This window comes from Anastrepha ludens, chromosome 4, assembly GCF_028408465.1.
Source record: "Anastrepha ludens isolate Willacy chromosome 4, idAnaLude1.1, whole genome shotgun sequence".
NCBI lineage: Eukaryota > Metazoa > Arthropoda > Insecta > Diptera > Tephritidae > Anastrepha > Anastrepha ludens.
The window spans coordinates 116,181,833-116,203,468 of NC_071500.1; the positions used below are offsets into that span (position 1 = coordinate 116,181,833).

General features: G+C 39.7%; 2 protein-coding genes across 5 annotated transcripts; both read right to left on the reverse strand.

Annotated features, from left to right (window-relative positions):
* Positions 1-660: 660 nt before the first annotated feature.
* LOC128860769 (uncharacterized) lies at positions 661-8,529 on the reverse strand. Of its 2 annotated transcripts, XM_054098497.1 has the most exons (9): positions 8,357-8,529; positions 7,678-8,128; positions 7,444-7,508; positions 6,800-7,385; positions 6,576-6,732; positions 6,320-6,522; positions 5,566-6,206; positions 5,147-5,475; positions 661-1,236 (listed from the first exon to the last, which is right to left on the reverse strand). In XM_054098497.1, exons 2-9 carry the CDS (start codon positions 7,885-7,887, stop codon positions 1,133-1,135), a joined length of 2,295 nt encoding a protein of 764 aa, XP_053954472.1. In that variant the 5' UTR covers positions 7,888-8,128; positions 8,357-8,529; the 3' UTR covers positions 661-1,132. The 2 variants fall into 2 exon arrangements, with proteins under 2 accessions (XP_053954472.1, XP_053954473.1); XM_054098498.1 differs by having other exon boundaries at positions 5,147-5,472; positions 7,678-8,529.
* Positions 8,530-11,165: 2,636 nt separating this feature from the next.
* LOC128860772 (putative uncharacterized protein DDB_G0268364) lies at positions 11,166-20,164 on the reverse strand. Of its 3 annotated transcripts, none has more exons than XM_054098502.1 (4): positions 19,061-20,164; positions 13,999-14,760; positions 13,396-13,544; positions 11,166-13,307 (listed from the first exon to the last, which is right to left on the reverse strand). In XM_054098502.1, the coding sequence occupies exons 2-4, from the start codon at positions 14,630-14,632 to the stop codon at positions 12,360-12,362; spliced, it is 1,731 nt and encodes a 576-aa protein (XP_053954477.1). In that variant the 5' UTR covers positions 14,633-14,760; positions 19,061-20,164; the 3' UTR covers positions 11,166-12,359. The 3 variants fall into 3 exon arrangements, with proteins under 3 accessions (XP_053954477.1, XP_053954475.1, XP_053954476.1); XM_054098500.1 differs by having other exon boundaries at positions 13,981-14,760; XM_054098501.1 differs by lacking the exon at positions 19,061-20,164 and adding an exon at positions 14,842-15,083 and having other exon boundaries at positions 13,981-14,760.
* Between the last annotated feature and the right edge of the window lie 1,472 nt (positions 20,165-21,636).

Genomic DNA, 21,636 nt, shown 5'->3' on the forward strand with positions numbered 1-21,636 from the left:
GCTAAAATTACACATAAAAAAACCAGGACACGTAAACTAAGTATTGGGTCGTAGATTAAGGACATACGTTGCGCTTTTTTTCGGTCAGGTCATGTTCCCAAAATACTCCAATTCGATTCATACCGCCAATCTTAATGACAGTCTTTCTTGACGTATTCATTTCATTTCATCTGTACATAATACACTTTTAAGATTACCGTAATTTAAAAATCGACTCCGTTTAATAAACAAAACAAAAAAAAAATATTTCAAAAAACTGCTGTTTATTTCAAGTAAGTTAGTAGCAATCATTGGACTTAATAACTCAGTTTTCATACATAAAATATTGTTAACATTAATGTAGTTATACAAATGAAAGCATATTATAATATAAATGTATGTACATATAAATGTTTGTGAAGATGTATTACCATATTATATAATATTACTGTATGTCTGAAATTGTGAATGTTTTATTTATTTTTTTAATTATTACATATTTCAAGACCATCTCTTAATCGGATGCGCTAGCACTAAATAAAGCAGTTCATATCTATTAAAAAATAAAACTGAATTATTATCTGAACTTGCATCAAGCTTCCAAGAAGACGATGCCTTCAATAAAAATATATGGACCTACCAGTGCAGCCATACAAAAACATGTATGTAGTAAATTTGTTGCCCCATTAATATAAATAAGCCTTTATCATTGCCGGCTAGCAAATATCTGTATTCTACCCAAGTATCAACCTGCTCACTTTCGTAAGTGATACTCTAATTTAAGACTTACATTATCAAAAATCAAAATTTCTGGGTGCATCGCTGTTTAGATTGCAATGTTTTTCACTAATCCAATATTGAGAATTTTAATATGTATTGTAAAATTTTTATTACTTCACAAGTTGCTTGAAATAAATTTGTAAAACAATAACATCTATGTATGTCTGTATTTCGAAATAAATACATTGACTATAAATAATTACAACAGCAAGCCATTTGAGTTTCCATAATTTTCATTGATGTAATTCATATTTGCATATTTTGCATTTATGTTCGTATTTAATTCCTCATCTAATATTAGTATTTTTATTGTTTTGGTCTAAGCTTACATGTTTTATAAAATAAGTATTTTAGAAGTACTGCGTGTCATTACTTACGGCCCAAATAAATAGTTCCTTTTTTGGTCGTCGATGTAGTCTTGAGTTGATAATTGTATTGCACGCTGAAGCATTTCGGATTCGCTTAGTTGTCCAAAACCTACAAGAGGAAATATGCAATTGAAAGTTTACAGATATTCGATAAGTTGTTGCTGTTGTAGCAGTATACTTTGCCCTGTCAGTGTAGGTAAATCACCGGCCATTTTCGTCTTGCTCATCTAACAGTAGGCCCACGAAACTTACTGTTTCGACAGGTTGGGTCCAGGGGACGAGGGGCGTTAGATGAGAGGGTTTGATAGTGCATATGAAAAGGTGGTTAGTGTCGTGCGGGGTGCCTTCACATGCCAGAGATATGTTTAGTATGTCGGGGTCAATTCTGGAGTCGAGGGGGTCGGGAGCTTAAGAAGGTGGTAAGTGTCTCCCGATGAATGTCGTTTATTGTCTGTTTGTACCCTGCCTGATTCAGTAATTGTCGATCTGTTTTGTCCTGGATCTCGTCGGCGTAATTGAGGAGGTACCTCCTGACGTGCCTGAGAGGCGGTTCAGGCTCAAGCAGGTGTCTGCATGGGTGAAACCCTAACAGAAACTGCTTGCTGAGTATTGTTGTGCTCCCTAACTGGGAGCATCTGAGCCTCGTCATGTAGATGTTGAAGTGGGAACATTAGTAAACATCCCGTCGCAATCCGAATGGCAGTGTTTTGACATGTCTGAAGCTTCGTCCACTGCGAATCACTAGGTCTAGGCTACCAGACTGGCACAGCATAGTTTAGAATCGGCCGGTCTATTACCTTAAATGTCGGTAACAACGTTTCTTTGTCTTTGCCCCAAGTGCTGGGGGCAAGCGATTTGAGAACCTTGTTGCGATTTTGGACTTTAGTGGCAATAGCTATTGTATGTGCAGAGGAGAGCAAACTGTCGAAGGTTACAACCAAAACTTTGGGATTGTTAACAGTCGGAATTGATGTGTCGTCTACTTTTACCTTAAGTTGCAGTTTCACCTCTTTTGAACAAGTGGTGAAAAGGGTCGCCGTGGACTTCGTGGGGGTAAGTTGTAGGTTTCTCGCAGTGAAGAAGCAAATGTCATTGCCCAACGCCATTGTCGTGCAGTTGTCGGCGTAGGAGACCATGGAGACTCCCTCTGGTGGTTGGGGGAGTTTCGAGATGTAGAAGTTGAAAAGCAAGGGTGAAAAAGCACATTTGCGGAACTCCTTGCTTCATTTTCCTCTGTTTAGAGATTTGGTCTCGAAATATCACTAACGAATGTCGACCACTCAGATAGTTCTTCAGTCCTGGCGGGGAGTGTCGACTGTAAAATGTCATCTAGTAGCGTGGCATGGCTGACAGTGTCGAAAGCCTGCTTTAGGTCCAGCCCTACTAGGACAGCCCTGCTGGTGTGTGGTTGGGGTCAAGTGTTTCGTGTAGAATGGGAGTAGAAGGGCTTCAAGAGCCTTCACTACTGGGAAAGGGAGAGTTATCGGCCGATAAGAATCCTCTTGGTTGACGGTTTCCTCAGGTTTCAGTAGTGGGACCAGACTCCCTGATTTCCACTTGTCAGGAATTACAAGAGTAGCCATGGACATATTAAAAACACTTTTGAGGTACTCTACTCCCAATGGACCCAGCTTTTTCAACACCAGCATATTTAGTCCGTCAGGGCCAATGACTTTTGATGATTTCATTTAGTTGATGGCCCCCTGAACCTCATCACTGAAGAAAACAAGGGACGCACTGTTGTTCATAAGTTTGTGCAGCCGTCTGGTGGCATAACGCTTAGGTCCATCGGCCGGAGGATGCAGTATAAATTGTCAGCTAAAATAGCCCGAGCATCTCTTCGGGTCCGACGAAGAGCAACCGGTGAAGGTGATATCCATCTTGTCGTTGTGCTTCGTCGGGTTCGGACCTTACGGTGGACCAGAGCTTACTCACACCAGAGGTGGAGTTGCATGTCTTCAGATGTTCTTCCCATTTAGTCCGCTTACATTGGGTGACCAGTTGCCGGATCTCCAAATTGAGATCCTTAATGCGAGGATCCCCGGATTAACCTGGCGAAGGTGATCACGACGTATGTCCCTCATCCGTACAGCTGGGATGAAGCGAGCCGCATCAGCTGTGAGCACTTAACGGAATGCGCGTTTGTCTACGCGCACATCGGTGGGTATGAGGAGCTTGTGTGCCAAAGACAGTGATGCGCATTTAAGTCACATATTACCAACCAGTTTTCACCTCTGATAAACGCACCAATTTCAGAGTGATATCCTGCCGGGCAACAGGTGACAGGTGTTGAATATTTCGAGCTCGTCGATAAGACGATACTGCACTGAATGGCGGACTATAAACGCTAAGCCTCCACCGTTGTCTCGCTCGCGATCCTTTCTGTGCCCGTTATTGCCATCCCTGGTAATCAGGGAAGAGCTAGCGGGCAGTTTTGTCTCTTGGATCGTAGCTATCTTAATTCCATGTCGGCTCATGAAGTCGACTATCTCGTCTACCTAACTTATGAGCCCGTTGTAGTTTAGTTGTAGGGGGTATAGTCGTATCACGGGGTGTGAGGGACGCGTGAGGTTGTCTGTGTTGATCCTGCTGTGCGTTCCGCAGTAGTTGTTGTGGCCTGGTGTTGACGGGCGGTCACGCCACGGGGGGCGGTTGCGGGTGCAGAGCTTTGCAGCAGGGGGCAACATAGTCGCGTTTCCACTCAGGGGTGGTGTGCAGGCTAGAGCCCCTCCGAAAGTGGCACTAGCCATTGCAAGAATTGCACTTGACTGATGTCAGGTTCCAAGGAACTCTGGTCTGACACACGGAACAGTCTGTGCGAGGGACCAAGAGCTGCTGGTTTGTGCCCGCACTGGGATTGGAGCAGAAGGGTTGTGTCAGAGAGAGAGAGTTGTGTTGCACCGGTAGGCTCCTAACCGTTGAGGTTTGATTAGTGGCGGCAGTTTGAAGTTCCGGCACATTCCGCGATGAAGCTGTTGAAGGAGGTCTTAAGATGGCACCACCTGTTGCACTTATTGCACCTCGGTGGTGGAGTTGGAGTGGAGCCGTTTGTGGCATATGCAGGTTTAGGGTTAGGCGAAGCGAATGGGTTTGGTGGTGAACGAGGACAAAACGAAGTACCTCCTGTCTTCAAACAAACAGTCGGCGCACTCGCGTATCGGCACCCACGTCACTGTAGACAGTTATAATTTCGAGGTTGTAAAAGACTTCGTTTATTTAGGAACCAGCATTAACACCGATAACAATGTCAGCCTTGAAATCCAACGTAGAATCTCTCTTGCCAACAAGTGCTACTTTGGACTAAGTAGGCAACTGAGCAGTAAAGTCCTCTCTCGACGAACAAAACTAACACTCTACAAGACTCTCATCATGCCCGTCCTAACTTATGGCGCAGAAGCTTGGACGATGACAACATCCGATGAAGCGACGCTTGGAGTGTTCGAGAGAAAGATTCTACGTAAGGTTTTTGGACCTTTGCACGTTGGCAACGGCAAATATCGCAGGCGATGGAACGATGAGCTGTATGAGCTTTACGGCGTCATAGACATAGCGCAGCGAATAAAGATCCAGGGGCTTCGTTGGCTGGGTCATGTCGTCCGAATGGATTCAAACGCTCCGGCTTTGAAAGTATTCGATGCGGTACCAGCTGGTGGTAGCAGAAGAAGAGGAAGGCCTCCTCTGCGTTGGAAAGATCAGGTGGAGAAGGACTTGGCTTCACTTGGTGTGTCCAATTGGCGCCGGTTAGCACGAGAGAGAAACGACTGGCGCGCTTTGTTAAGCTCGGCCAAAATCGCGTAAACGGTTATCGCGCCAATTAAGAAGAAGAAGAAGGGTTAGGTTCGATACCAGCCCTAAAGAGAAGTACTTGGAGCTAACATGCTGCGCAGGATTGCTCCTGTGACGATAGATTGGGGTGGGGTACGGTACACTAGGCAGGGTTGGTCGGGGGAAAACCCGAGTCATTCCGGTAACGTAGAACCGGCTGCCACGGAAATGGATAAGTCAAAGTTTTTACTGACCATCTGCAGCGTACGAAGCCTCCAAAAGTTCTTGATAAAAATTCGATGATTCGTGGTTGTTGGATATGGTGTCCTTGAATTTTCGTAGGGATGATGATGACGTTGGTGAGGTACATTTTGAAGTTGAAGCTGATAGTGTGTCTACTATATTATCGCCAACACTAAGCAAACTCTTTTCAGGTGTTGAATTGTGTGATTGCTTGGAAGTACAAGGCTGCTGTTCGACTTCTGGTGTACGTGACCGCGAATTCTTTTGCAATGAGGGTGATCTGCCTCCACTCTCGTATTTTGAGCTTGTTCCCATTCCTCGTGCCGGCATCGTATCGCTACTAAAACGTCAGTGCTCGTAAAATAATATTATATCATGGCTACACTTTAGAAAGTGTGTTTGTGTGTTTACTCTTGATCGAAATGCTTACCTTTTAGCGATGGTGACTGCACCAGGTTCACGCCGCCGCTTCTTTCCACCAGCTCGCAAACTGGCATTGCGCTTTTTTGATTTTTTCAGTCCGCCACCACTGTTACCGCCACTACTTGTGCCAATTGAGCTCGTACTACTTATGTCCGTGTCATCACTGTCTAATTCCCATTCTGCAACGGAATGCGGAGGTGTTGCGTTTTTCTTTAAGTTGTGGGCTAATACATTCATGGATTTCGGCGTTATACCGAAACTATGATCTAACGATGCCCCCAGTGTACCAGGTGGTGCATCTGCGTTGTTGCTTATATGCTGCTCACAAGCATTTACTGTGGTCGGAGTATGCGTTGCATCGCCCACGTCGGTGTGCGTTGCTTTGCTATTACTACTGGTGTTGCTTGTATTAGAAGTGCTTATGGAGTTAATGCGTTGTGTAGAATATTTTGATGGCGATGCTTCACAATCTGACGTAACTTCAGCAGATGTCACTGTTGCCGAAGTAGATGCAGCAGTAGCACTAGCGCGAGTTTTCTGCAAATTCTCTCGGCACCATTGTAGGTAAGACTCACGTGCAATTTGCTCTTCAATAGCTTCATTTGTGGCCTCCCAATCTGTTGTTTTTAGTTTATCCTCAAACATTGTCTTCAGTAATGAAATACATCATAAATAAATAAATTTAACGAAATAAATCTTTTCTTCCATTTCGAGGGTATTTTACAAATACATACAAACAACACTATACAAATTTGTTTTACCTGCTCAATCTCCATTTGTTCACTCAAGAGCGCAGCTTCTTTCGTCTGTAATTCTGGCTTGTAGCCAGCCAATCCCAACCCCACACCCACCGTTGCATCATATGGATCAATAATGGCATTATAATGTGAGCCACGCTGATAGGAAAGGCGTAATGGTGCATAGCCTTTATTTAGTTGTTCTGAATTAAAAATATTGATAGGAGCTGTAAAAAGATTAGGTTTAGAAAGATAGAAGTAAGAAACCGCCATTGCATACTTGGCTTATAGGAGTAAACCTCCACTGGTCGATTATATATTTCCGACATTGCCTGTATTTCAATATGATTTCCATGTGAATCTTTTCGTCGTTTTCGTTTAATATAACTATTTATGTCCTCGGTGACAAAGTGAGAAAAATACTCCCGATTTTTGTACTAAAATTACGAAAAGCCAATTATTTTTTTTAATAGGTAAGGAAACGCTTTTTTAATCTCTTCTTACAAGATAATCCATCGTATGCTGTCGTACAACGTCATGCATTTCTTCATCGCCATAAATTTGCAATGAAATTGATCGAAATAAACATGCGCCATCTTCCTCGACAGTTCGTAACTCATAACCACGCTCAGCCATGCATTTTCCAAATTGTTCGTCGCGTTGCTTCCACTCATCTACTGTGATAGCGCCTTCTTTTGGCTGTAGATGCTCGTCGCCACTGTTATAGCCGGAATATATTTCTTCGACAGCTTTAAGCAAATTAGCACCCGCTTGCGTCACCGATGATGAAGATTTAGGACTCTGGCAACCGAGTACGACGGGTCTGGCGCCTAGATGATCAGGCGAATTTCCTCCTGCCCCACTTGTGTGCACTGGACTACTGCCCCCACCCGGCCCGCTCTTTCCAACAGGGCTACCGATAATATTGTTGACTGCAGAGGTAGGTGCAGAAACATTCCCATGTACATGTGGACTATTGCATTTGGTGGAGATCGAACTATTCGAAACGTTCGCGGTTGTATGTTTTTCTCGTTCTGCGCGCTCCCGTTTGTGATGGTGATCATGGTGGTCACGACGTTTAGACCGCGAGCTATTTTCAAAATCCAATATCAATACTTAGATAATTTTTTTTGGATAATTTGAACTACCTTTTATGTGGACTACGGCGGTGTCGAGTTAGCTCGTCGAAAGCTTCAACACGACGTTGTGGGCTCTGGGAATAGTGAAAATTGTTAAATTATGAGGCACATGCTTCTTTATGTACTAAAATTAGAATATTAATATTAAGCTCCATTTGAATTTTCAATTTAATTACAAGACTCGGCAAATTTATAATCCTTGCCCTTGGTACGAAACCTTTCTACATTAGCATATGCACTTACCTGCCCGGTGCGGCACTGTGCATGAGTGCTAGCAGTGCGTCCACTGGTCTGGTTATGATTGTTGCCTGGCTCTACCGCACTGTGGGCATGTGCATGCGAATGCGATCCATGGGAATGTGTAGTATGTGCGTGTCCATGACTATGTGATTCTTTTTTCTCATCTGAAGCTACACGTTTTTGAGATGGTGTAACCACTGGTTTGATGGTCATGTTTTTGCTTGTTACTCAAACAAAAAAATATGTATACAAAGATCACTGGATTTTTTCGCGATATTTACTACGTAACAGCGTCGTTAATATTGTAGCAGCGATCAATGCACTTTGGTATTTCCGTTGGTTCACAAGTTCTTAGTGCGTCGATTTTCCTTTTTCACACATAACCTAAACAGTTCCCCCTTTCCCCATTCAAATAGTTATGATCTCACCGTGTTCAATATTTTAGTACTATGACCTACAATGCCAAATAATACTTTTTAGTTATATACAACTGGTAACTCAAAGGAATTGAGTCGCTTAAACGAAGCCCCGTTTCTTTGGATTTCGTTCGCAGGTGCTAGAAATTACGTTATTCTTTTAATTCTTTGTCTCACTACATCACAAATACAACTTTAACGCTCATGATGAGATGCGTCAGCCACACTGATTTTTCGTACAACTTTATACAAAATCAGAGACTTACTTTAATTTTAATTTGTGCAGACACGTTTATATTTCAAGCAAACTTAGCATAAGTCTCTTTTCTTTATTTTTTGCTTACAGTAGCACTATCAAATAGGTTTTAGGAAAAGGAAAATTTTATCTGAGCTTACTCCTGTTATTGAGTTTTCTACTTTCTGCGTATATACATATGTATGAATGCTATTTTTCTGTTTTGCTTTAATATTTCCACGCAGATGATTATCAGGCTGTGTTTATTGACTCTTAACATTTCATTTTAAGTGCCCCTGCACCAACTTAATCGCCGCCGACTAAGGGGTTGTATATAAAGCCGAAAAAGTCGGTAGTGTGTGGGAGCTTTTAAACCTAAAAAAATTGTAAGCAACGGAATAGCCGTCTGTGTGTCATTATACCAATATATGAATATTTAAAAAATCGATTTTAGTTGTTTCGAAGTCCATGTAAGCGAATATTATTCGAAAAACGAAGAATGCCGGCGATATATTTCTGTCGAGAGAGAGGCAGCACTGATCGTTTGGATTCCAGGCTTAGGGCAGAAAACCGAAAATATCATTTAGAGCTACTTGTGTTGTAAAGGATGATCAGATTCGACGTACTTTTTCCAATAGGGTTTTTTTAACAGATCACGCCTGGCTACTGTCAAACTAAATACATAATGTTTCCCAGTATTTAAATATATAATTTTTCCCAGTATTCATTAGTATTTCATCATGTAAAGACTTATGCTGAAAAGAGTGAACGACGTAAACGCAGTCCCCTGTCAGCTGTTACGATCAAACTAATGAGAACCCCATGTAAATGAAAAATTCCCTCCATCCGTATCGTAGTATCGTAGATTTTATTTCAGGAATTTTAAAAATTCCGTATAACCCTCTCAGCTGATTGCTCTCTCACCACACAGTGTTGCCAAGCAGTACATTTGGAAATCATTTACAAAATAAACTAAGAAAAATTATAATTTGATAACGCGGATGTGTGAACAAGTGTGTAAGTAAAAATATCAATGGCAACATTGTGTAGATACAACCAAACATATACACACACAAACCGATGTATTTTGTAAATATGTAACTAAAAGAACGCAGTTGTTTTAACGGGATGAGTTTTTGTGCTCTCTAGGGGCTGCGGTGAGGGACTGCGTACGTCGTTCACTGTTTTCAGCATTACGCCTCAACAACGTTTACAAATCGTACAATTGTATTACGAAAATCGACGCTCTGTGAAAAGTGTTCATCGCGCACTCACGCTAACTTATGGTGTTCAACAATGAGGCTCATTTATGGCTTAATGGCTACTTCAATAAGCAAAACACGAAGTCATCTATTGCAAACAACTATATCTTAAAATTCGAGGCTGGCTCCAATCTAACAGTGAATGGCCAACACTATCGCGCCATGATAAATCACTTTTTGATACCAGAAATTATGGCCTGTGATCTGCACAAAATTTGGTTCCAACACGGCGCTACTTGTCATATAGCTTGTAAAACAATGGGTTTACTGCTTCGTCGTATCAGTAAGTAATTTATCTCTCGTCTCGGACGAGTGGATTGACCACCAAGATCGTGTGATATCACACTTTTGGACTTTTATTTGTACGGGTATGTAAAGTCTAAATGATTAGTGGATAAATCAACTTCGATGGAGACATTGCAAGCCAACATTACTAAAGTTGTTCACGAGATACCGATCGAAGTACCCCACCGAGTCATTTAGCCAGCCCATCCGTTTATCCAACGTGCCCATGTTGATACAACGGTTGGAGCGTGTATTCTTTGCATACTGATGATAACTAGAAATTATAAAATAAATAAAAAATTGCGCCTTCGGAATTTGCTGTGATACACACACTTTCTTGCCACGTAGTCATCGACAAAAAAAAACGCTAAAAACCCCATTGGGATTTTGCACTGTCTTCACTACATCACTGTTTGTTTAATTTGAAAATCGCAATATTTGAATATTTACGAACAAGTAATTTCTCTTCCTTTTATTTATTTCAAACGATGACGGTTGATTTTCGGAAGGCGCAACCTTTAGTTTCTGTTTTCCATGGGTTTGAAGTGGGAGGTTATGGTAGCTTTATGGGATTTGATACGTGTATGGAATTTGACGGTATTTGCCTTTTAACTCGCTAGAGGCAGCAAACTGAAAAATTAGCTACGGTAGAATCGTCATATAACGCAGAAAGTGATACAACACCTCTCAATTTCAAAACGGGTATTCACGGTTTCGTTTATTTTTTAATTAGCTCCATCTATTTTTTTTATTTTAAGGTCGAGTTATAAGTGTTAATTCGAACATTCGAATATTATACTCGTATTAGACAGATGGCTGTCCTATCTAACTGTCAAGAATGGAAATAAAGTGAACGGAACTTTTTAAAGCCGTGACAAAAGCTTTGCCGCCATTAGCTTAAAAAAATTCCTTTTCTACTGTTGCCAAAGGTTTTCGAAATATTGGACGCAAGTTAACAAATCATAGTCCCGACTAACCGTCTATTACTGCGTCTGATAAAATCAAAATTCCAAAATTTTAATATCTGCAGGTAATGAAGATTTGGCCTCCACAAGCAAGAATAGAAAACCATTTGCTGACTGCTGTAAGATTGGTTGTGGACATGCCTCGAAGCGGATGCAGCGCTACATCCAATGACAACAATAGCGCTCTAAATTTTTTCCGAAACTACTATTTCAGCTGAAGTTAAAGGAATAGACAAGTCTCTTTATTATTGACAAATGCTATCACATCCTGCAGTGCCTCTCATCGGGTATCATCAGCTAGTCGTGATTATAAAATAAATTAATTACGCTAAATTATCTATTCATAAACTTGTATTATTAAAATATTGGTTTCCTTTATTTACTTTTTGTACAATAAGAAAATAGAAAATGAAAAATTTTATAGAATTATGCACACTTTTTACAATGCCATTATTGTAGGAATATTGTGCCAACATTCATACATGCATGGATGATTGAGAAGGGGCTTTGTGTACTACATTACTATATTTTATGTGTATAAATTATAAACAAAAACACGCTTACATTTTAAAATCGAGTACTCTAGTTTTATGCTATAATTTACAATTATTATTTTTCATTAGCTTGGTTGTCTTTTTTCTCATCAAACATACAAAAATACTATATTTTCTTTATTCATCATACTACGGACTTACCAGCTAAATTTGTTTTTGTATTTCTCTTTAATTTTTTAGTTTCTCTTTTGAACTTCACATACAAACGCTTCTAATACTCGTATTATATGCTATTAATTTGTAATTTTAGTTCAAGAACAATGAATTAAAACCTTGCCATATTATAATTTATGTATATTAAATACATGCATACGTTGTTCATATGCTTGTGAGGCGTGATCTTTATATACATATATACATACTTATAGATAAACGCGACGTGCTCCATTTTTACGGCAAAGTTTAGTGTAAGCTGTTGCTTCATTCAGTATGTAAATGTTTTATTCCTATGTAGTCTTAGATATTTTTTCGGCGGCGTATGATATTTATCATTATTTGCATAAGTCATTCTCGGCCTAAAGTGTTGCGAATTTCTTTCTTCATCGTTTTGAACCATTTGATGAATGTTTATTTTGTTTGTGGGCAGATTTTAGCAAAGGGCAATTAAATGTTTTCAAGTTTTAAACGAAATATAATATGTTTTAGTAAAATAATAATATTAATTCCATATAAGTATGCAGATGTACTGGCAGATGTAGCAGAGTAAAGGGATACTGTGCCCTGAAATATCTGTTGTATGCATACATATGCAAGCAGGTAATAAAAATAAAAGCCAAAAGATTCAAATACATTCCAAACAACTCAAATATTTATAATTATGAGTAACATTAAAAATTAAAAATTTAGAAAGTGCGAGACGTGTCGTGTGTGTTATTCCACCTGACTCCTTACAGATTTAGCTTCCACCAAATATTGATGATTGATTTTGAATTTCAACTGACTTTACAAAAATCATTGCCGCCACTGGGCTAATTAAGCATTTGCTGTTGTTGTTGTTGTTGCTGCTGCTGTTGTTGCTGCTGTGTGACAACAACATGTTGCATTTGCTGTGTATGCATTTGCTGCTGAAGCTGCTGCTGCTGCTGCTGTTGCTGTTGAGTGCTCTGCTGTTGCGCACTAGCCTGCTGTTGTTGCACCGGATTTGTGGATTGTTGTTGTTGCTGCTGCTGTTGTTGTTGTTGAACCTCAGCGATTGTTGTTACCGTGACAGGCTGCAACATGCTTGTCCCATGCTCGCTCTCGTTCTGCATGCTGAGTTCAGCCTTTACCCGGCGGGCTATGTGAGAACGTGTGTGCTTGCGTAGGTGATCTTTGCGATAGAAACCCTTGCCGCACTCGTGACACAAATGTCGCTTCTCTCCCGAGTGTATCACAAAGTGCAGACTCAGTTGTTCTTTCCGTTTGAACGCTTTCAGACAGACGGTGCATATATATGGCCTTTCTGGGTTGTGCGATTGTTTGTGACGCGTGAGGTGGTCTTTGCGCTTCAAGGCGGCTTGGCAAATATCGCAAATATAGCGTCTCTCAAGATTGTGTCCAACCAAATGGATCTCGAGTAAATCGGGCTCAGGATATGCGACTTGGCATTCGGGACACAGGTATAATGGGCTTCCGTCCAGTGCTGTTGTTAACCGAATTTCTCCGGGCCGCAATTTCGGTTTTCGGTCTTTCGGACGCTTTTTGCGCTTCTTCTTTTTCGACGTTGAAGTTGCGTTAGCAGCTGCCGACGTTGAAGCTACTACAATTGCGCCACTGGACGATGCGTTTGTTTGCAGATGTACCGTTGACGTCCCTTGTTGCTGGTGTTGTTGTTGTGTTTGTTGTTGTTGTATTTGTGCTGTCGTTTGCTGTTGAGGTATTGTAATGGTTGTTGTCCCGCCTATCGTATTGATGCCAATGGGTGGTCCCGTTTGTACCTGTAAAACATGTTGGCCCAAGAGCATCTCTCTTTTATCAACTACTGGGCCTCTTAAAATATTCCATATGTTTGTAAAGCATACTTACTACGCCTTGATTTTCTTTTTTTATCGTCTCCGCTGAATACTTGAGGAAATGATGTAGCGACAATGGCAGCGTGTTGGCTGGAAGATGGGAGAGGTAATCAGCTACTGTGGTGCCTGGTGTTAGCGATTGCCATGAGGTATTTTGTAGAACTACAGAAATATATAGGCAAAGAAAAGAATTGTTAATCTTAATCATTACATTAGTCTTCAAAAAGAAATTACGAATTCACAATTTGTCGGTTTCAAATTTTGTCTGCGAGTTTTTCAAATCCTCAGTGAACTTATGAACTCTTGGAAGTGAAATTAATTACTGCTTATGATTGAAAAATGTGACTGGTAGTCACTGTACTGGACGTAAGCCTCTATTACCAAAATGTTCTACCAACATGTATGTATATGTATACATATATAAAACGCATACATATAAGGCATTTGTTGGGTAGGCCTATCAAACCTCCTCTAAATTCATAGTTTTTTCGATCCGGCACTAAATGCGTATAAGTATATCTATTGAATATTAAATTTTTCATTCTTATAGCAAATCTTTTAATCAACCAATCTTAGTTCTGTCCCAATTTTAACTCACCAAGCTTTGTATCCACACCTTGTTGTTGCAAAATTGCGTTACACAAGTCCTGCGTTAATTCCTGCGGCGCCGACACCTGCTGTTGTTGCCCTTGTAATTGCTGTTGCTGTTGCTGTTGTTGCGTGGTGCTCGTTCCCGCTACAACTGCTGCTGCTGTCGGCGTTGAGGCGGTAATCGTATTTTGTGGGTATGCAATTGCCGCAGTTATCAAGCGCTTATCTTCCGTCTGCTGTGTACCGTAAGCTGGTATGTTAGTATATTGTGACTGTTGTTGCTGCTGTGTGCCACTTGCCCCAGCTGCCTCTATGGTTACCAAGTGCCCATTATACTTATCTCCCTGTGGATCGTCGACCGTAGTACGAAACTTTGCTTGTATAGCGGTGACGGTCGCACCAGTAGCGATCGGTATGGCTGGCTGATTGAAGTGTGTCATACTGACGTTGGCGGCAGCTTGTTGTTGTTGCTGTTGTTGGTAACGAGCACTTGTGGAGGCAGTGTCTTGCTGCTGAGTGCCGGGTTGTGCAGTAACAGTTGCAACTGCTGCCGCCGACGTCACGGTAGATACTAGTGGCGCCGCTGTTGTTGTAAACTGTGGCAACCCAGGAATAGTGGTTGTACCGGGAAAGGGGCTTCCGAACGGTGTAAAGTTCATTGCGTTCTAAAGATTCCGATATTTCTTTCTAACTCTAAAAAATCTTTGCGACTTTGCTGTTGAACGGTAAATGCCTTCCAAATACCTTCTTTGTGGAATAAAAGTCTCAGTGCCAATTGAAGAGAAATCTAAAAAAAATAATTGACAAATGCGTGGTTCAAAAAGAAATCATGTCAAGCATCAAAATACAAAAATATATGCCTACATACTTAAGTACAAGGTGGCGCAAAATTCATCACCCTACGGAAGATGTATAATTTTTTCCAAATTGCGTCTTGTGGACTAGACAGCTGCAGAATGCAAATAGACAAGCATTAGAACGTGTATAGGTCAAAAAAGATTTCCATCGCTCAAAATCAGTTTTTTACTCAGTAAAAAAGTTATTGAAAACCAAGATTGGGTGACTGATTTTGCGCAACCTTGATCTACAACAAACTTTCCTTCTAAACAGAAAATATTATTTTTACATGCACATCTTACTTGTATCGCATTGTTCGCAATCTAAGCAAATTTTTCTAATAATTACATAATACACAATAATTTTTTTACACTTAATACATACTCTACTATAGCAACAGAAAGCTTTTTTATTGCAAATACTATTCTGGTTATTTTAATAAAAAATACTAACAGTATTTTTTGAGGCGGTTCCTTATTTTATTCATCAGAACTATGCACTTATATGTATATTACAATAATTCCAACCCCAAGCTAGTGGAATGCAGTTTTGTTAGCAATAAAATGATATGTGAAATTTGAATGGAATGTTTTACATGCGCAGAATGAATGGCAAACTATTAGGATTTCGTCATTTTAACGAAACAGTAAAGAATTGAGGAGACAGTCTAATGATAGAAATAGGGTTTTAAATGATTGTATCAGCCCTTTGGGTGAAATCAATACGAAAACAGATCTTAGCAAAACACATGCTTCAGCGGTGGGTTGATGCGTGACTACCGTTCGGTAGTGTTCGAAATGATAATGCAGTTTTTACAATGTTAGAAGCAGTTTTTTCTAACAGCGTAGCAATGGCAAACCTCCGAGTGAATTTCTGCTATGGAAAATGTTCCTCATAAAAAACCATATAAAACAATGGGCGTGGTTTTTCCAATCTCAACAATTATTAAGTCGGATCTAAATGAGTGGGAGCCAAAAATACTCCTAACAGAGGTTTAGGTAAGGATTTAAGAGGTAAAATATACCAAAAAATAATTTTGAACAAAATCTTGCTATAAATTGTTTAATACAGAAAAGCTCAAACTTTAATGTGGCATACAAGTTTGTATTGTTTTTCAATGATGACCAATATACTTTTGCATTCGTTTGAACCAATTTTCGAAGCACTCTGCCCACTCTCGCGGTATCTCACATGACAACTGATTTTAGACGATCTTCCCGGAATGCGTCGGTGAGCGTACAGCGACGACGAGCAAATTTATTGCAGCATTATTTACTTATTTACAGTGCTAAAGGATGGTATTCGCTCGCCGTATGACAATTTTAGTTTATCAATGCTTTGTTATCCTTCTTCTTCTTCTTAATTGGCGCTATAACCGCTTATGCGATTTTGGTCGAGTTTAACAAAGCGCGCCAGTCGTTTCTTTCTCGTGCTAACCGGCGCCAGTTGGGCACACCAAGTGAAGCCAAGCCCTCTCCATCAGATCTTTCCAACGCAGAGGAGGCCTTCCTCTTCTTTTGCTACCACCAGCTGGTACCGCATCAGTTACTTTCAGAGCCGGAGCGTTTGTACCCACTTGAACGACATGACCCAGCCAGCGAAGCTGCTGGATCTTTATTCGCTGCGCTATGTCTATGTCTTCGTAAAGCTCATACATCTCATCGTTCCATCGCCAGCGATATTCGCCATTACAAACGTGCAAAAGTCCAAAAATCTTGCGCAGAATTTTTCTCTCAAACACTTCAAGCGTCGCTTCATCGGATGTTGTCATCGTCCAAGCTTCTGCGCCATACATTAGGACGGGCATGATGAGAGCGAGAGTGTTAGTTTTGTTCATCGAGAGAGGACTTTACTGCTCATTTGCCTACTTAGTCCAAAGTAGCACTTGTTGGCAAAAGAGATTCTACGTTGGTCTTGATTCTATATGAAGTCTTTTACAACCTCGAAATTATAACTGTCAACAGTGACGTGGGTGCCGAAACACGAGTGCGCCGACTGTTTGTTTGAAGACAGGAGGTACTTCGTTTTGTTCTCGTTCACCAGGATGGTTCCATATGTAGAAGTCCACGCAAGTGGGGAAAGTTACTGATCGCCATTCACTTGGGAGTGGCCAGGACGACTCTTCTGCATATGGTTCAAGCAGCTCACAACGTCCGGGATTAGCCCACGTATCCACTGGGCAGCTTTCGAACACCTGTTCAGGAGTGAGCTAACGTGAGAAGGCGAAGCATTCCAGGATAGCTGGTTGTGCGCTGGGTTTGGGACCCGCCACTTAAAAATCCCCCCAATGAAAAGATTAAAAAAAAAGCATTGTTGTCCTACTAATCCAATAATTGGTAAAAATACTCGCCCGAAAATGTACTCGGTTTATGTAATTCCATATCTTGTCGAGATGAATTTTTAAACATTTTAAACAAATTTTTTCTGAGTGTGCTATGTTCAAATATGTTAAAATTTGCAATAGAAACAACAAACGGCCCCCACTAACACTAGAAGTGCCCAAAGCCAGAAATATAAATACCAACTCCAGTTTGACTTAAGGTGTTTCGGGTGTTTGTCCAAAAATCACGATACCAAGAAAACCACTTAAACTTTTTAATTTACTATTCCTGCTTAAGTAAAAATAAAGACATAATTTCTTCTAATGAGATGGCGCTAATATTTAAATAAAATACATATATATATTTTTTGATGTGTTTTGTAGAAGTGTTGTGCTTACATATGTATGTACAAGTGCTTGCCGGTAATTTTGAAAGTAGTGTAACTATAAATAGAGAGTCAATGCGATGTATTCAATATGTACTTACAAATACCTATTTTTTGGGTCTGGTGTTTCATCTGTTAGCAATGACAAATGGAGAGCAGTGAAGGATATTTACAAAAGACGCAGACGCGTCTGTATACCTATAGGAGTGATGGCAAATTAAATTTTCATATTACGGGTATTTTCAAATTTGTTCATCATAAAAAAGGATTTTCCTAGTTGCGTGTTGAAAATCAAAAACGGCGGTGAATTACAATTTAAAATTCTGAAAATTTCTGAAATTAAAGAACTGAATTAGAAAACTGGAATAGCTAGAATTTGCTATCATTGATCGTCTATATTTTCTTCTTCTTTGAGGGCCCTATACAAATTTTCAAGAATTTTCACATACAATTTATTTTTGGCCACTCGTGCCAAATAGACAATCTCTCGTTTGCTGGAAGAACGTCATAACTCAAAAGATAAAAAAACTCTAGAAAAGCGGATTCAAAGTTTTCCATTTAAATTGTAAAAGAAAAGACATATTTTCATCTAATTATATACTGCTAATAGACGTCGCCACGCATTTTTTACACAGTATAAAAGGGTAGCTAGTGGTCTTTCTATATACTTATGACATTCTTTCACTAACCAGCTATATTGACATACATAAACAATACACTTTCGTTCAGTGCAAAGAGTTGAAAAAGTCGCACTTCTATTTGAAAGTTTACTAAGAATAATTTTTAGAAAGTTTTTCGGATAACTCAAAAATAAGTATGTAGTTTGATCTATCCCACTAAAAACAAACTTTGATAAGTTTGTAATACTCAAGATGACGTCAAAGCAAAACAAAAAAACACTCTCGTTCATATGCAGTTCACAAGATGTGACAATTGACTCATGTGGCTTTTTGGCAAACACGAAAAATGCACCAATCAAAAGAGGAAGCATTTCTATGAAATGAATAAAGAAACAATCAGGGAGGTTCTCTAGCTCAGTAAAGAGAATAAGCAGAGTTGAGGCGCAGGGCACGACGCGCAAGACTGCTACTAAGGGTTTGAAAATGTCGCACTGATAAGGTAAGAACCAGTTGGTTTGCCGATAGTTTTGATATGGCATGAGTTGGAAGCTACAATTAGTTTCTTTAGCCATATACCCACACTTACAGCAGGTGAAAATAGGGGGCAAGACCGAGTATTTATAGCTGCAAAACTCAGCGTAAATATTAAATACCAAAGTGCAACTTTTTTTTAAATATTGTCAAACACAATCTTGCCTAATTCCGAGCAAATATATTTAATTGGAGAGTGTGAAAAATTAACACATATTAACATATAGTTATATACATACGTGCATACATATGCATGATTTTAAAAGGAAAAATTCCAAAGAAATATCGATTTTTCCACAACAAACCAAAAAAGGAAAACAATCGTGTACTTCGTTTGGTAAAAAAAAAAAACAAAAACAAAAAATTTGCAATTGAAGTGGTTATTTAACCAACCTTAAACCGCACACTTGCTCCAGGTGGGACAGCTACTTCACACAAAGCACTGCACGAACCTGTAGATGAGACTTTGAGCGCTAAGCCAGTGAAGCAGCAAGTCGTCATTGTGTGTGATGTAAGTAGCCAGGAATTAAAGCAATTTCTAGCTTTTCCCCCTTATGTGTGTATGTTTGTAATTAAGAAATGCCGTTTAGCTTTAGCTTTTGCTGTATTTTTCACTTCAGCCTTGAAAAATAATATTTCGTTTTAGTGGCTAAATTTTCGTTGCACTTTTTCCTTGAATATTTTTTTTACTATCGTCTATTTCACTGTTCCCCTTCCTGTACTTATCAGCAATTTGTAAATTTCTTTGCCTTCTTGCCACCTCTTTTAATACACTACGTTCATTTACTCTCTTTTTTAACAGGTTTTTATAATTGTTTTTTGTACGGTTTTCGTCGGCAATATTTGCGTAAATTTACGTGGCCAAAACTTTGCTATTATTTTTAATGGTATTTTTTTCTTGGTAAATCCTCTTGCCTTTAGCAAACGTTTCATACGAATTGTAGCAATGCCGATGCAAACAAATAAAACGGCCTCCAATACCACAAACAACCACTCGGGAAGTAGCATTGCACTTTTTAAGCGAAGAGCGAAGGTGGCCAACAGCACAGCAGCGTTGTATCCGAAATGCACCCACAAACCTGCAAATCGATATGCACGGCAGAAATTGCTCGGTAAATGGTTAATGGAGTGTGTTGGGATATCACTCATGTGACCCTTTTGACTGTGATACAAATATGCATAAGTTTCTGCCCAGCCGATATTCTTAACGTAACCGCCGCTACACTTGTGCAAACTGAGGCTATTTTACTTCAACGTGCCCCATTGCCACTGTATAGTCAATATAAGCCACCGTTGCATTCGTCGGGCTGTCGCGATGTAGAACCTTCCTTACTACTCTTCGTTCTCTTTTTTAACCTTTATTGTTGTTATCCTTTTTGATATAGACCCCGTTTCGCGAAATGGAAATCCATTTGCCATTAACGAATAAAAAAATGCCAAAACACCTACACACACACACACGTCTTGCTTGTTCCATCCGAAGTAACAGCAACTAACGACGTGCGGCGCACGTATGGAACTGGAAGCTTGGGGCATCGGAAAATTGGTTTGCCGTTTTCAATTGGCGAGAACGCATGAAATCGGAGGAGGACAACCGCCCTCAATAAGCTACTCAGCCGAAAGCATATTCCGAACAAAAAGAGCCACACAAAGAGAGAGAGAGAGACATAAAACAAAAAGAGAAATTTTATAAATTCAGTTTGAACAAGTTAAAGTCGTTTGTTGTATGCGAAGAAGAGAGAAAATGGTAGGAGATTCACTAATTTATATCTGCATATACACACAATACGAGTACAAACCATAAATATATAACACAGGCATCACTTAGTTTTGCATTTAATTGTTTTCATCAATTTCCCCTGGCCGTTTGCATGTGTGTGTATGCCTGATTGACGTAAACTTAGAAGTCAGTGAAACGAAACTTACTACTGAATATAAGCCATATGCAATATGTTTTTCATATATTCAATAACTTTAGGGATAAATGTGAGCTTGAACTTTGTGTCTGTAAACTAATCAGCCACAGTTAAATACAAATTTAATTAATTACTATTCTCACAGTTACCGAATCTTGTTCGCAGTCGTTCTGCGATTATGAAATTCTCTCTCGTGTTTGTATAATACTTGGCTTTCTTTGCATGCTCTCTTGCCTTTGCAAAACCTACACATACTCGTATATAAATTTGCGTCTGTGTATTTCATCGCTTGTTCTATTCCTTCCTAACTCAGTACGAATTGTATTGTTCCCTTCGAAATGTTTTACAGTAATTTTTCATCCTTACTATCTATGGCTTGCCACTGATTTCAAATGAATTTTAGACCTGAAGGCATTCTACATAATTCATTACGAAAAATGCTTAATAAAACATTAAATGCAAAACTTTAAGAGCAAAGGGATCCATTTTAATAGCAGACTCTTATCTATTTAAATATATATCTATCTATCAGCTTATAATTATCTATCTGTGTATAAGTCAACGATGTACTATATGTTAGAAGATAGTTGAGGTCCACCTTGAATTACCCTTTGCATTAAGGAGAGAAAGCTGTAGTTCGAACATAAATACTTGCATAGAAGTGATCATGAAAGTCTTAACAAAATATAAGTATAAATATGCTTTCAAATTTCTTTATACGTATACATATATGTGGGTGTGTATGAATGAAATTGGCACAAAGTGTGCTTTGAAGTGAAATTTCACTTTCGTCGTCTCGTGGATGCTTGAATCGCGTGGCCTTGATACGAATTGCTACAAATGCAACAAATATCAACACCAATAATACTACACCAACTGTGCAACACCTATTAGGGACAATGCCTTCCTCCGCAACACCAAATACCCAACACCCCACACCCAACACCCAACGTCATCATCCACAATGACAGCAAAAGCAGCCGCAACGTAGCAGGCGTACTCAAGGATGTTTCCAACACCGCCTAGCACGAGTAAATTTACTTGCATAACAAA